The 16,862-nt window shown below is 45.3% G+C and overlaps 1 protein-coding gene across 1 annotated transcript in view; it reads right to left on the reverse strand.

Annotated features, from left to right (window-relative positions):
• LOC126277972 (treacle protein-like) overlaps positions 1-16,862 on the reverse strand; it is a 1,047,714-nt gene that overhangs the window by 295,624 nt on the left and 735,228 nt on the right. The window contains exon 11 of the mRNA XM_049977624.1: positions 16,439-16,543. Within this exon, the coding sequence (XP_049833581.1) occupies positions 16,439-16,543 (105 nt within the window). The remainder of the gene's footprint in view (positions 1-16,438; positions 16,544-16,862) is intronic.

Below are 16,862 nucleotides of genomic sequence, written 5' to 3' on the forward strand. Positions count from 1 at the left end.
GTTCATTGAGACTGATTCCGCAGCTGCAATGAGTGGTATTAATGATGTAAAGCTGCCTGCACCTGCCATTACCTTCTTCATTCGCTGTGCTATTCAATCTCCTCTCTTAGACCAGTATTAAGATTCTTTAAAAAAAGTTCATCGTCTGCACATTATGCCACCCAAGTCTCCAGAACCTGGGAGTATTTTTAAACAGTATCCACCACGATTGTAGTTGTGGGTGCAGATGTCTTAGTTTTCATTAAATTACTATAGCTAACACCGTTTTTTCTGGTACACGTCACTTCTTTTAAAATTACACATATTTCACACAGCATCACACTCAGCATCAATTTTCTAATATAGCACATACTAACGTGATATAAATTATGAGACAACTACAGAACCTGCCTCTCAAGAGACTAATGGGCCAACTACAAATACTTGGTAAACTTTACACTCTTCCAACGAATTAAGAAAAAAATGACAGCTGCACGTGGCTTTAAATCATTTACATAATGACCACTGTCATTACGATATGTTCTCTGCATTATCGCTTATTGATTTTCGTCAATCTGATATGTCCGGAAACTGAGCATCTACGTTGTTTTGACATATAAGCTTCGCTTCCGTATTTTGTCAGCGTCTATGATTACTTTGTAGAGGAGAAGGATTCGATTGATGTAGGTAGGTAGGCCGATTCCGATTCGGTCCTCTGAACCAGAATGTCGAGCTTCTGTTACACTGATCCTCTTGCGGTCATTTGCGTTTATTTACTTAACAAAGCAGAAGTTCAACAGCTGATGTCCTCAAGCTGTAAGCGGCTGATGCTACGGCCTGATTGCAGAGTTATGCAGTTTAATGTATACCGTAAGGATAACCTATTGCATCTCAATGATATCGGCTAGCTGAGGGTATCTCGCCTTAAATCAAGCCTCGCAGTACTGAGTTTTGAAAGCTCAAGATTAACTGCATTCAGATTCGGCGTCCTGTGTGTCAAGAGACGGAAACGCTATCCGCTAACCTCGAATGCAGCCGGTGTAGTATTAACCATGGGACAAGGTACTTAATGTTACATATCAAACCTGGTACAGTAAATTGTTAGCTACGTGAGACCGTTACATCTCTCAACAGCCGTACGACTTTGAGGACGAAATGCTGACGATACTTTCTTCTGCAACACTTCTTCTCCTGTATGACGGGGCTACCTTCAGTGGGTCGCTTCCTTTTACTTCCCAGAAGACACCGTCATCGTCGTTTCCCCCCGTGTAACGTCTGATTCCGTTTACGTTCAGGTTGATTTGAATACAACTCAGCACAACGGGAGCGCTGGGGGAAGCTGACCCACCAGTCTGATCGGAAGTGAGCAATTTACTGGCGGAAACTACACGGACGTTGCCCGAGCTTTGTTAACCCGTAAGCAGATATCGTCCTGTGCCTGCTGCACGGGCAGTAGCGGTAGGCAATGAATGACCCCTTTAAGTGTGAGGGAGTTAAGTGCTGTTGGGAAACTGTAACAGTTTTGCTTGTTGTGCCCCGATGGCTTTCGCTTCCATTTGGATAGCCAAGATCATTTTTGTCGATAACAACGTTCTGTCGAATCTTAAGAGCGTTACTGGGTAGGATAATCGCAGTGGTCGTTGGGCCGTCTCGCGGGAAAGGGTATTCTTGCCGCGCGCACATCGGCCACCCTTCCTCGCGGTGTGCGACTGTTGTGTCCGAAGAGTCTCTTGGACGTAGGTGAGGGTGATGGGTGTAATGTCGCACAGCCTACTCCTCGCCAACAACACCGACTGGCCCTCACGGCTTAACGCCCCCATCCGACGGACAGATCCACTGCTGACAGTGTCACTCGCTCTCAGTTCGTCAAAATGCAGGGAACTCTGGAATTTAACGCGGGATACTTAAGTCTGGTGGTCAGGCACTTCGCCCAGCACCTCTTTTCCCTTCGCCAGCAAACTGCGGCAGCGAAGGATTTGAACCGGCTGCCGGAGAATCGAGCGCCATCGCAGAGGCGTGCGTTGGCGACCTCGCCTTTGGACGCGGGCTGACCCTTTAATATCCTTTGCAACAGCATCTGCTGATACAACTGTAGTTTTCTTCCTTTCTAAGATAGCAAATTTACTTGCAGGATTGATCTATCCGTTCATACCCAACCCGTTAATAAATAACAAGGCACGTATACTATAATACGATATTTACCGCCCTCTTCAGTCACATCCCTTTCATTGATGGTGGTTTAGTTCCAGGTGGTTAATCGACAACTTCCAGTGTATTCGAAATAAGACATCTAGAACTGCAATAACTAATAGTGTAGTCATTTACGCCGTCTTCAGACAATCCAGCCAATAATATTTGGGGCAGCTCGTCTGCTGTGACATGCCGTTACTGAACTTCAGTCCCACCTTTATTGAAACATAGCATCAATGTCCTCCAGTACCACATGCTACATGTTACTGTAATAATCTAGCACCACAAAACGACGGTGCGTCCACGTATTAGTATTGCTCTCAGTTTTGATGGCGGAATTTTCTGACGAAAAACGCGGAATGTCGAAACCTAACGAATGTTTTCCCCCCCAAATTGCTACCAGAAGCGAGAGGCGTCTACTGAGCCCAGCAACGAAAACAGCTGTGACTAAGACGGCAGAAGTATCAGCAGTATTGTTTGACCTATCAGCCATGAGTCGTTCAACCAATCTTCAACATGAAACGCCCCTAGCTTGTAACCACAGTGGATACGCGTGAAATAGAAACAAAAAGAATAACCGTAAAGGGTCAATGGCTGTGCGCCAGAAATCTCAAATCATAGTATATTCACGCATACATCGTTTCAACCATCGAAACAAAAGCCTTGCTTTCTGTTAGCGTGGTACATCAGTATGATTCAGTGCTTAATTTCTGAACTTTCAGGTGCCGACACGTACCTCCTCGTCCACATACGTTATCACTGCACAAGTCCTGATCTCAGCTAAGTCAGCCGTATTTAGCAAATATTGAGCAACAAGGTATTCAAGTGTGTGCATGAGACGAGGTGTACATACAGTACATCGTCTAGCTACATACCTGTAGACAGTCCCTCTACAATGTCTGCAGGTAATCGCTCTACTTTGTTTACTAGTGCGTACTCACCTTAAGAGACACTTTCGAGCTGTCGTGGTATCAAATTCCCCGTCACAGTCTTCTTAAGGCAATCAGCGTACCTAAAGTGAGCGCTTCCTGGAGCATTGTTTCGTTTCACAGAATGCCACGTACGGTAATGCGTACAATTCACTATGCATTACGATATGTTCTCTGCATTATCGCTTTCAACGAAGATTAGTCAAAGGCTCCAAGACTGATTATTTTTGGTTATAACCACCAGTATCCTCACTTCCGATTATTTCCTAGTGCAGACTTTTACATTCAATATCAATAAATATTACTGGCATATGAATAAAAATATTGTTAATATTTCGCTGCTTTATTTCCTAACGTGTTGATCATTTTGTTAGATACATTTCAAATGTAATCGTAAAGGATAAAATCTTCGTACATTTCGAAAAGGTATCAGAACCATGTTGTTGTTGTTGTCGTCGTCTTCAGTCCTGAGACTGGTTTGATGCGGCTCTCCATGCTACTCTATCCTGTGCAAGCTGCTTCGTCTCCCAGTACCTACTGCAACCTACATCTCTTCCTATACGATTTTTACCCTCCACGCTGCCCTCCAATACTAAATTGGTGATCCCTTAATGCCTCTGAACATATCCTGTCAACCGATACCTTCTTCTAGTCAAGTTGTGCCACAAATTCCTCTTCTCCCCAATTCTATTCAGTACCTCCTCATTAGTTACGTGATCTACCCATCTAATCTTCAGCATTCTTCTGTAGCACCACATTTCGAAAGCTTCTATTCTCTTCTTGACTAAACTATTTATCGTTTTACTTCCATACAAGGCTACACTCCATAGAAATACTTTCAGAAACGACTTCCTGACACGTAAACCTATACTCTATGTTAACAAATTTCTCTTCTTCAGAAACGCTTTCCTTGCCAGATATATAATCATATTGATACTACAAAAAACCTTGCTTTGAAGGTAATCATGAGTCAAGCTAGTGTTTCAAGTATGAAAGTAATCTGTGTATAACTTACTAAGTTTTGAGCCGACAGCCATCAATTATCTGGATTATAATACATTTTTGTGTCACCTAACAAAATTTAGTAGTTGTGGCATAACGCGTCTCAAAACTAATTAAGTGATTTGTGTGAAAAACGGTAATTTTTAAGTCTTGTCTCCCCTCCCCCCCCCCTCGCCGGTTCACCACCACCACCGATATTCCCCCCCTCATTTGGTATCCGCAGACTTCATGGGCATCCCCCAAACTCTTATCTGCAGTCAAGCGGGGACAGTTTGAGGATTCGGAATCGCTTGAACGGCATGTGACGCCACTTATGAAGAGAATTCCCAGTAGAAGCTTTTGCTAACGTGTTCCAGAGCCTCTTCAGTAATCCGTGCTGAGAGTGAATGCAATGATACAATAAATTCAGCAATTTTGTATTTTGTATTTTGTTTTGCAACAGTCCCGCAACTTATTAAGCTGACGTCAGTATCAGAAAACAGCAACAAATCACAAGCGCAAATAATTTCACTTTGATATAATGCCGCAAAAAAAAAAAAAAGGACAGAACTTTTTGACATGTTAAAATGCACTGCTGTTCTAACTTACTGGAAAAAAAGAAGTATAAATTTGAGCAGACCAAATATTTCATAGCCGAAAGAAAATCTTTGAAATTGGAAACGCTGTATCACGTGCTGGCAGGAACCGTGTCTGGTCCAACTTCGCCTCTGCCGCTCTTTCCTCTCCGTGCCAGGCAGTACACAAGATGGGTGTGGTTATCGACAAGCAAACGATCTAAGGGGATCGAGGACTCAGCCTCAGCACTGGTTTCCACCATAGTCACCGAGGATCTGCAAGCAATGGTTGGATAATATTTAATTCCTGTTCGACATAAATCCGCTGCGTGCTCACGGACACTATTCGAGAACCACTCAGTCCCTCGACTGCATGGACATCATGGTCTACCTTCCCTATCAGCACCAGCCACGCCTCTTCGGCTCTGCTCGAAATTTTGGCACCATTTCACTACCTTAGGTCCATACAGCGTGGGAATTTCGCGAGGAATCTGTGTGCAGTTTTGCCCACAAGAGTCGCACTGCGCAGACGAGGCCAGCTTAGGCCTAAGTTTACAGTTGCCACGCCACTTCATTCGCACGCTCTGATGCACCCGAGTTCTGTGCTGCGGCAGAATTGTCGGCAGGACACCGGTCTGGTGGAGTCAGACTCGTCGTGCGCTAGCGGTCGCGGCTACGGTGGCCAGTTGTTCGGAAACAGCCGGCGCCTCACATCCAGGTGCAAAGCGGACCCGCAGCCCGACAGGCGCCGGCACTGTCACCGCGATTAATGCTGCATTCTGACACGGCGTTCTGCGTTACAGACAGCTGGCTGCACGGCGGCGCTGCGCCGGCTCGGCTGCAATAACAGCACAGCGCAGCACGGCGCACTGCAGCGCAGCGCGGCGCGGCGCGGCGCTCTGGCAGTAGTCTGGCGGGGCGGCATTCCTGGAGAGCGACCAGGCGCGACGCTCTAAGGCCAGCCACTGCTTCCTCCACTTTCCCCACCTGCTGGCGCTCTCTCTCTCTCTCTCTCTCTCTCTCTCTCTCTCTCTCTCTCTCTCTCTCTCTCTTCCCTCCCCCACAATGCCACCAAACACCACCTGCTGTCACGCTCTGTTCCGCTGTGTGCAGCACGTTCTGCCTCTCGAATGGCCAAAATAGCACCATGCCACTGAGAGATGCACCGATCGAAAGTAACATCTGTCTAAAATACCTAGTTTTCGAGAATGAGATTTTCACTCTGCTGCGGTGTGTGCGCTGATACGAAACTTCCTGGCAGATTAAAACTGTGTGCCTTACCGAGACTCGAACTCGGGACCTTACTTTTCGCGGGCAAGTGCTCTAACTGGTAGAGCACTTGCCCGCGAAAGGTAAGGTCCCGAGTTCGAGTCTCGGTCCGGCACACACATTTAATCTGCCACGAAATTTCATACCTAGTTTTCGTCTGTGTGGCATTCTTTATTTCTGGAAAAGGAAAGGAAAATTAGTTTTACTCTGTATTTGGCACTGCTTTACATACGAGGTGGTCTTTTTCTCTCTAGGAAATCTGAAATTTGACATACTAGGGTGATTTGATAACTCTTTAAATTTCCACGAAAGAATTAAACATTTGTGTTGAAAAATGCACCACGATGCCTCGTTACGATTGGCTTCCGCTAAGATGTCAGGCGACATGCCTCAGAGAATTTGCGTTTGTGCCCGTCCGGTGTTCGATTTCTATTTCGAGTAATTTTTGTGACGTATGATACAAAAATCAATTAAGGTTAGGGACACTCAAAAATCGTCTAATGATCAGAACATTTGTCAATTCCTAATCGATATTTTCTAATTCTTAACTGACAAACTAATATCACATAGCACATAGGTGTTCACAGATTATGTATTATCTTTAGATTCAACATTACTCTCATAATTTTGCCATATGTGCTATATAAAACACTACACTTAAGATCGCGTTAATATTTACCATTTGTAATAAACTATACTGTTTTCGTGTTATCGGTATATCAACTTCGTACAAATAAGTGAGCTACGCACAAAGATACGTCTGAAATGTGGTGGTACATAAGCTAACTGAAAATTAACTAAACTTGTACGGAACAAGAATATTGTCCGCAAAATCAGCGACTATTCGAAGAGACAGGATGACATTAAAAGCTCAGGGCAAAAATTGTACGGTTAGGGAGAAAGGGGGATAACCTTAGGTTTAAGTGCTACCCTGATAGGGAGAGACACGTACAGGAGAAGTCGTGGCGGCACGCAACACCAGTGAGGAGATTCACAAAAAGAAACAGCTGTTGAGATATTCTGCTCAATATGAAACTTATGTCCGGTTATATGGGTACGATGAATCCGAGTCCATTACTCCGTTCATTTTGACTAACGACCGTCCTCAAAGTTAACAAGCGATTTAGGGAACTATATGAGGACTTACTGAAAAAAAAAATTTAATACTCCACAGCGATCACTATCACAGCATACTGAACAGTAACTCCGCAGTTAACAGCTAGATGGCGAATATGGAGCCTTAGCGCTCAAGGTAACACACTGAACGACCGCTGAAGGGAATGCACACACCCAGGAGCCACCAAATGTAAGTTCTTTGTCGCCAGGTGGTACTGCGCACAAACGTGGAACGGTAACTAAAGTTTACGAGCGAAGACTATTGGGAAACCATTCTGGCGGCGGAAAGTTCACCGAGATAAGCGACTCTGACGGAAAGTACGTTGTTATGGGCAAGTCTCTCGGAAATGGGGTGAAGCCACGAGTAGGCAGCAAGGTATTGGTCGTCGACGCCTCAGCACAGAACTTGTAAATGGAAGGCTTAACCTCTCTTACAGCAGATAAGCGGCGATCTGTGGTATATCTGACAACAAGGTACAATGCTGGAGCAGTCACAGGTGTTCCAGAGCACAGCATTGATGAAGCCGAGGTTCCACAGACAACCTCTACGTTGTTCCAAAAACATCACAGATTACGACTGCACAGCATCACCGAGATTGGACCATGAATCAACGGTAAGACCATTTCTCATGGTCGGGCGACTCGCGTTTCTTGCTACAGCAGGTCGATGGTCGTGTCCAGATATAACGTCAGCCAGGCGACTCGGTGCTCGAAAATGGCTGTCTGTGTTGTGCGTGGCGGTAACCGAACGTTTGACGACAGCTGTTACTGCGGTCCATCTGTATGCCTTCATGCTTGACCTCTTCTCCGACGGCGGTGGCAACTTCAAGCAGGGTAACTGCCCGTGTCACAACGCCAGAACCATGCTTGGCCCCCATATTTGCCTGATCTCAAACCGATCGAACGCTTTTAGGACGCTACTGGGCGCTTGCTACACTCCCACAAACCATCTGTCCCTAATCCACGGGAATTGCTTTGGTGAGCGTAGGTGGCTTGTGGTCACAGATACGGTTCCGGAAACCTGGCGAGGACTTGTCGAATCCATGGCACGCACCGTCGCTGCTGCATTTCTTTCCAAAGGCAGACCAACGCGCTGTCAACCAGGTGCTCACAATGTTTTGGGTCCTCACTGTAGTGGTGTACGCCAGGGGTCTCTAAACTACGGCCCTTGGCCCGAAACCGGTCCGCGAAGGCCGGCAAACCGACCAGCGTTAGCAGCCGGACACCCCCGGTATACGGCCCGTCAAATATTTGAGATGCTACCTACACTGCCAACAATTGAGTTTCGAGGCCTATCGCAACCAATACACCGCGACATTGGCTCTGCTACTCGTTACAAGACCTTATAACTAAACTTATTGTTGCGCCGCTTGGAATAATGCATTGACATACTCTACCTCCGTCACGTCTTGCAGTAATAGTGTTGCTAACAATGACTTTGAGATTTCGCTAACTTTGCAGGACGCTTTCGCGGTGACATACTTTTTTGCCGCTGAAATTCGCCAGAATAAAATACGCCAGAATTTCGGTCAGGTACGTCCACCAATCAAAATTATGTAATGAAATAAAAATCGTTGTTCGTTTCAGTGCTAGCTATTCCCGCAACCTTAAATTTTTGCGATTTCATCTTTTCTTTAGCCTTACATTACGGTGATCATGGAGTGCTAGGGTGCTTTAATCCTACTAGGTAGATCTTGGCCCTTATGACTTCGTGGAGGAGTCAATGTGGCCCGCGGACCGAAAAGTTTGGAGCCCCCTGGTGTGCGTATTCGAGTATATCTACAGACATACAACTTTAAAATGAGCCATGTTTTGACTGATTATCGTTCTCTTTATGAAGGACAGCACTGACACGGTTAATGGAAGCTAGTGCCCAGCTTTTCATGCTGTCTCTCCTTCTGGCGCCTCAATCCCACCCCGTCTCACGTTCTCCCTGTGTGGCTACCCATATATTTGAAGTGTTTTCCTAGGCCTCTCCATACTGCCAGTTTTACTTTTTACTCTGGAACTTCTCTTGCCTCATTTACAATTGCTGATGTCTCGCTAACGCTTCTGTATCGCTACTACTAAGCAAGTACTGACTGTGCAGCTCTCCTCACTACTAATGATTTTGACAGCTAATGGGGTGTTTCAACAGCTGAAGCCTAATGCGCCTGACTAGCAGTTTTCTACTGCCCATGGTGGCAACGTTTTGTGTTACTAGTGTTGCTGCTTCTGTCAGCCTCACTCTTAAAACGGTGGTAATTAACTGGCTGGAAGTTTCAGAACATCCAGTCCTGCAAGGTGACGCGTATTAAACCTCAATCCGCTATCCTGTATTCTTGAGATATTTCGTTGGTCCCTGGAAATATTTTCTGAACTGGCACTCACGCTAGGAACTATTTATGGTCAGACACCTTTGTCGTTACACGGAAGAGCTTCCAGACGGAGGTAAAGTCTGGCGTCAGACCCTCCTGTAGCCGTAGATCCACGCCACTTGTCTGGAGAGGCGTCTGCCGTGCTGGCAGCCTGCCTACCACTCTCTCTCTCTCTCTCTCTCTCTCTCTCTCTCTCTCTCTCTCTCTCTCTCTGGTTATTAAAAACGCCCCTCACACATCAACGATGCCCGCCAGCCGCCAGCTGCACGCCACGTGGCTGCCACGTGCTGGTCTCGTGTTGTGGTCACGCTCTTCTTTGCGTCTGTCATTTTTTTTTGTACACGCAGATTCTGAGGTATTCCCTTGTTTGCTGATGACGTAAAAGAAACGTTCTAACCCACGGTCGAGCAGAATAATCTGGTAAACGGAGAGGCAGGTACTAATAACAAACATAAAAACTACTCACAGGTACCCATGGCGACACCACCGTAATGCTGCATCTAGGCTCATTTCAGCGAGAAAAGTTGTCCACAAGTTTGTTTACTTATCACATATCCAGCAGACGCCAGCCATTGTTGATAGGGTACCACACAGTTACCAAAATGCAGCAGATGTTTACTACATACACCCTTACACCCGCTGTTGCAAGGAGCGGCATACGTTTCCTATGGGCTCGAAATTGCGTGTTCTAGCGGGCCAGTCGAGACGCGATACCGTGCTTCAGTGTTCCTCAAACCCGTAACGTTTGCCTGTAGCCCTGATAACACGGCTGCTGTGTTGAAAGACGTGAGTGTCCATAGCGTACTCACCGGGGAGCTATAGCAGAAAGGGCAGCGCTTGGTCACATAGTGCTTAAGTAAACGTAATTGCTCCAGAATGAAAAATATGCTCCTACCGTAACACAAAAAAGGCGTGTATGTCCTGCTTGGGCAGAGTTACAGATATAAGCGAGGGAACTAGCTTTTCGAATTATCGGGGAGCTTCAGACATTTAACTGGAAACATCTTTACATACTCGCTCTTTCTTATTTTCTGTATCAGCACCAATGTCATATAATATAATGCACTGTGTCAAGTAAAGTGACATGATACACCACGACATGTCGTATAACGTAACATGTGCCAGCAAGTAATCCAAGATCACATAATGTGCCATTGAAGTTTCGGATGCATGCATCTCCACTTTGGGATATTTCCTATTATACGAGAGATGTTCAACAAGTAATGCAACTTTTTTTTCCTGAAATCTGGTCGTCTTTTCTCAGGATTCCATTACACCACACTATTTTCCACTCTTTTGGCTACAAAACCGTATTTTTCAACATAATCTCCGTTCAATGTGACGGCCTAAAGCCACCTTACTGCCTGTATGCCCACATGGTACCACACTCTACTGGTCGACGGCGGAGGCAACGTCTTGCTGCATCAGTAACCCCTTCAGAACAGCAGACAACTGCCATCATGGCTTAACTGTCTCACTATGTGGCTTTGAAATTTTTCTTCGGAGAAGAGCTGGTGTGGGGCCACTCCATGAGTTGCTGTTTTGTTACCGGTTCGAAATGATGAACCTGTGTTTTATTGTTCTGATGATGATCGACAAAAAATTCACACTATCAGTTTCGTAGCGTGCAAGCAGTTCCCAGTCCTTCGCTGCTCTTTACGGTCTTCTCTTATGCGGCGAGAAACCCAGCGGACACACACCTATGAGTACTGCAACAGGTGGAGGAATGTGCCAACACTACCAACAGAGATGTTCAATTGAGCACCGAGGAGTTAGTTTGTGATCCATCGATCACCTCTAATGAGAGTGTCCGCACGTTCCAACATTGCAGTAGTCACAGCTGTGCGCGTCCGGGCGGCGCGCGGGATATCAGACAGTTTACGCGACCTTGTTGCTGTGACAGACGCAACGCCCAACGACTCACCGTGCTTGTGTTCACCACCAGGTCACCGTAGACATTCTGCGAGCTCCTATGAATATTTTTTTTTATTTATTTACACGTCAAATTCCGTAGGACCAAATTGAGGAGCAAATCTCCAAAGTAATGGAACGTGTCGGTACTTGAAATTACAACAGAAAAGTAATAATACGTAAAAATGTGTTTATGAACCCAAATAAAGTCAGGCCATAAGTTTAAGCAAACGCAGTCAACGATACAACAAGAATCAGCTTCATTTTTCAAGGAACTCCTCGACTGAATAGGAGGAGTAACCCGTGAGGAAGCTCTTCAGTTTCGATTTGAAAGCGCGCGTATTACTGCTAAGATTTTTGAATCCTAATGCTAGCCTATTGAAAATGGATGCAGCAGTACACTGTGCACCTTTCTGCACAAGACTTAAGCAATTCCGATCCAAACGCAGGTTTCATTTCTACCAAGTATTAAGAGATTGAAAGCTGCTTATTCTCGGGAGTAAGCTAATATTGTTGACAAGAAACGACGGTAAGGAATATACACTATGTGATCGGAAGTATCCGGACACCTGGCTGAAAATGACAAGTTCGTAGCGCCCTCCGTCAGTAATGCTGCAATTCATTATGGTGTTGGCCCACCCTTACCCTAGATGACAGCTTCCACTCTCGCAGGCATACGTTCAATTATGTGCTAGAAGGTTTCTCGGGGAATGGCAGCCCATTCTTCACGGAGTGCTGCAGTAAGGAGAGGTATCAATGTCGGTCGGTGACGCCTGGCACGAACTCGGCGTTCCAAAAAATCCCAAAGTTGTTCTACAGGCTTCAGGTCAGGACTCTGAACAGGCCAGTCCATTACAGGGATGTTATTCTAGTTTAACCACTCCGCCACAGGCCGTGCATTATGAACAGGTGCTCGATCGTGTTGGAAGATGCAATCGCCTTTCCCGAATTGCTCTTTAACAGGGGGAAGGAAGGAGGTGTTTAAAAATGGTCAATGTAACCTTGTGCTGTGTGATAGTGCCACGCAAAACATCAAGGGGTGCAACCCCCTGCATGAAAAACATGACAATACCCTGACACCACAGCCTCCGAATTTCACTTTTGGCACTACACAAGCACACACGCTGGCAGATGACGCTCATTGGGCACACCCTTCCATCGGATCACCACATTGTGTGCCGTGATTCGTCACTCCATACAACGTTTTTCCACTGCTCAATGGTCCTATGTTTACGCTCCTTACACCACGCGAGGCGTCGTTTGGCATTTACCGGCGTGATGTGTGGCTTATCAGCAGCCGCTCCAAATTTTGTCACCTCCCACCTAACTGTCATAGCACTTGCAGTGGACCCTGATGCATTCAGGAATTCCTGTGTGATGGTCTGGATAGACGTCTGCCTATTACACATTACGACCCTCTTCAACTGCCGGCGGTCTGTCAGTCAACAGACGAGGTCGGCCTGTACACATTTGTGCTGTACGTGTCCACGTTTCCACTTCACTATCACATCAGAATCAGTGGACCTAGCGATGTTTAGCAGTGTGGAAATCTCGCGTACAGACGTATGACGCAAGTGACACCTAATCACGTGACCACAGTCGAAGTCCGTCAGTTCCGCGGAGCGCCCCATTCTGCCCTCTCACGATGTCTGATGACTACTGAGGTCGCTAATATGGAGTACCTGGCAGCACAACGCCCCTAATATGAAAAACATATTTTTGGCGGTGTCCGGATACTTTTTTTCACACAATATATATGTGACAGGCTAATGTCAAATTACCCAGACTCGTGAACACGGGTCAACAAGAGGTTCGTGAACTTACACCACTTACTATCCGAACCGCCCGTTTTTGAGCCAAAAACATCCTTTTAGAATGGGAATCGTTACTACAAAATATAATACCAGAAGACATAAGGCAATGAAAATAAGCAAAGTACACTAATTTTCGTGTCGAACGATCACCCACTTCAGATAGCGTTCGAAAAGTAAAAATAGCAGAATTAAGAAATGAACAAGATCCTGAACGTGGGCTTTCCACGACAGCTTACTTTCTGTCTGAACACCTAGAAATTTGATCTGTTCAGTTTCACTAATCATTTGCCCGTTCTGTGGAATTGAAATCTCAAGTTTTGTTGAATTGTATATTAGGAACTGTAAAAACTGAGTCTTACTATGATTTAGCATCAGTTTATTTTCTAGGAACCATGAACTTATGTTATGAACTGCACTATTTCCAACGGAGCCGATGTTGCACACAATATCCTTTACCACCAAGCTGGTGTCATCAGCAAACAAATATTTTAGAGTTACCCGTAATACTAGAGGGCACATCAATTAAATAAATAAGGAAGTGGACCCAACACTGCTGCCTGGTGCACCCTATCTCTAACATTTTGATGCAATTCCCGCTTTGATGATGATCGGTTCATGGGGCGCTCAACTGCGCTGTCGTCAGCGCCCGTACTAAGTCCCAGTTGTTACGCAGTCCAATGTTTCCACAGTCCTCTCTAGCCACTGCCACAAATGAGGATGATGATGAAAACACAAACACCCAGTCCCGGGCAGAGAAAATCTCCAATCCGGGATCCCGTAATCCAGAGGCAGCAACGCTAGCCACTACACCACGAGTTGCGCACATAATTCCCTGTTTGTTCTACATGATGTTCTTATCCCACTAGTCAGCCACCCGGGTTGCCTTTTATTGCTAGTACTCCGTTTAGGACGTTGTAATTGAAAGCAACTCTCAAAGAGCATGAGAAATGTGTTAAGGAAAGTATTACATTTGTCATCTATTTATCGGCACTATAAACATCCTACCACTCTTGTTCCTTGACAAGGTTAAAAAACTCTATTGCTGTTGGATTAACTTTCCTACATCGTTTGTAATTATATGTGACACTTGTTTGAGTACAAAAGCCTTTTAGTGATAAAATTTGTGCATCGTGGTCTGAAAGGCCATTCACTCTTTTACTAACAGAATGCCCATCTAGTAATGAAGAAGGGATTAAAATATTGTCTATGGCTGTGCAACTGTTCCCCTGCACCCTAACTGAAGAAGAAGAAAAAGGAGAAGAAAAGAAGCTCTGGATTAGATCACAGGAATATAGGATATCTACCAACATCCTTTTTCTTGCACAATGATATACAGTATTTATATTGAAGCCAGCACATGTAGCTGATTTCTGGTAGCTCCTATAAATTTAAATAAGAAACCTCTCTAGGTTGAGCAGAAATGCTCCGAAGTCAGAGCTAGGGGACCTTTAAACAACAGCAGTTGGAAGTCTACTTTCCCTAAATTCAGCTGCGCCTGCATAATACTGAGGTATCTGTTCAGTACAGTGCCGTGATACGTCTCTGGACTCAAATGGGTTTTTGTGTGTGTATCGCCACTACCCCCACCCACCCCGCAGGGAACTCCTTGACAAAGAGCCAGCTAATCCGTATCCTGGTAAAGAAAGCTTTCCATTTGTCAAATAATCTAAGTAGTATACCGATATACTAATTTCAGTGTCAACATCTATAAGCAGTTCACTAACTTTATCTCTATCATCTCTTATATCTTCTTGGAAACATGACGTCCTCTGAAGGTGAGCCCTTAGTTAGAGGGACTTCCTTTAAGCAGGTATACCTATCAGCTGACTTCAATCTAAAGAAGGTGCAGCTCTAGCACCAACTACTACAGGAATTTTTTCATGTGTCATCCCACCACCACCCACTACACTGTCACCTATTACCTTCACCAGCCTCCCCTTCCCATGCTCTGTTTTTCAGGCAAAAGAAACTCGTGACAGCTCTCTGTTTGGGATGCGCCTCCCTTACAGACGCCATTTTGAAAGTTATGCATAGCTCCGCCACCTATCATAACTTCCTGTACCTGTAGGGGCTGAAGGGGGAATATTCTACGATGTCTCGCAACAAATTCCGCAATCTTCCAACCGGAACTGGCCGAGAATATAATGCATTACTTACTTCACGACCATCGTATGTTTATAGATCCGTTTTGAATGATGCGCAAGTTGTTCTACGCAAGATTTTAGGGAGCCAGATATCACTAAGAGGGTGGATTTTTTGTAACTCTGTTCTTTATAACGTGTAGAACGGTTGCGTATACTTACTAATAACATTTTTGACTCACGTGACGTGGTTTCAACCTTCCGGACAGCTTGTATCTAGTAAATTGCGGTGCTTAAGTGATGAGAACATTGATATCATACGAACAGGAGCCGCTACGGACAAAGAGACGAGAAACTAGTGCATTTTATTTAATAAAACTGTCCCTGCCATTGCGTATGCTTTTTTTAAAATTAGGCGACTAGCACCCATTGCTGTAAATGAAATGAACGGTATACGGCACTCAGATCATCATCGCAGAGGCACCTCGGCTTCAACTAAAAGCCTCCACAGACCGCAGTTTTAACGGTTCGTTGCGCTGTCGGTCTCTGACCCCTTTCATCAGTCGAGGAAAAGGAAAATCGCAACTCGTCGAACGACACGACACGGCTCCAAGTTTTTTAGAGTCTCATCGTATTAGGTACAGGACGTCAGTTGGCACACATCGAGCTGAAAGCCAAGTTAAGTGAAGTTTTGTACCAACACTATTAATAAATGTTTTAGTTTCTTACTGTGTTACCACATTTTTGTTCCAGTGCATATTACCGTCTTTTTCATAGAACAGTGGTAGAAAGTAAGTCTTCTGCTACTGTAAATGTTTGGGCTGAATGGATTGTAACTTTCAGCAACAACATCCAAACGCCTTCCACCCTCCGAAATGCTACTGTTGTGCTGCCGAAGACCAGAATCATAATCATGGTGTTGTCGATATAGTTAGGTTGTCACTTATTTTATTCCCTTAAGATCTTCTCTTACACACTACTTAACAATAGTAGTAACACCAGTTTTGCTATTTTTTCTGAAAAGGCACTTACCTCTTACTTTTAGTACAGTGAATGTTCAATCTGCATGTAATGAACGTCAGGCGTATAGACATTAACTGTGACACACACACACACACACACACACACACACACACACACAGTGAAGCTTGATTATGCTCGTCAAGCAGACGGAAGCGAGAAGGGTGACGCATGCGGACTGCGGCTAGGCTAACGTAATTTGCAGCGGGTACTCACGCTGGTTCTGTCTGCGCGCCGGCTGGTGTGACGCGGACGAGTTCAGGGACCCATCGCTGAGTGGGCTGTTCGCTCGAGTCGTATCTGCTCGCTTTTTCGCTGATCCTGCAACAAAACATATAAATATTCCCTCAGAAACGGTCCTACAAGTTTTCCGAGAACACGAGTACGTCCAAGTCTTACCGTTATGTTTCTCCTCAGAGGAAAATAAAATCCTGTGATGTTATATACTCTTTCTACATTGCTAGTACAGCTGCAATCACGAGATAAACTTTGCTTATTTCTTTAAAACAATACTAACTGTTGGTCAATTGTCCGCCCCCGGTAGCCGAGTGGTCAGCGTGACAATAGCAATCCTAAGGGCCCGGGTTCGATTCCCGGCTGGGTCGGGGATTTTCTCCGCTCAAGGACTGGGTGTTGTGTT

This window comes from Schistocerca gregaria, chromosome 6, assembly GCF_023897955.1.
Source record: "Schistocerca gregaria isolate iqSchGreg1 chromosome 6, iqSchGreg1.2, whole genome shotgun sequence".
In the NCBI taxonomy this organism is placed as follows: domain Eukaryota; kingdom Metazoa; phylum Arthropoda; class Insecta; order Orthoptera; family Acrididae; genus Schistocerca; species Schistocerca gregaria.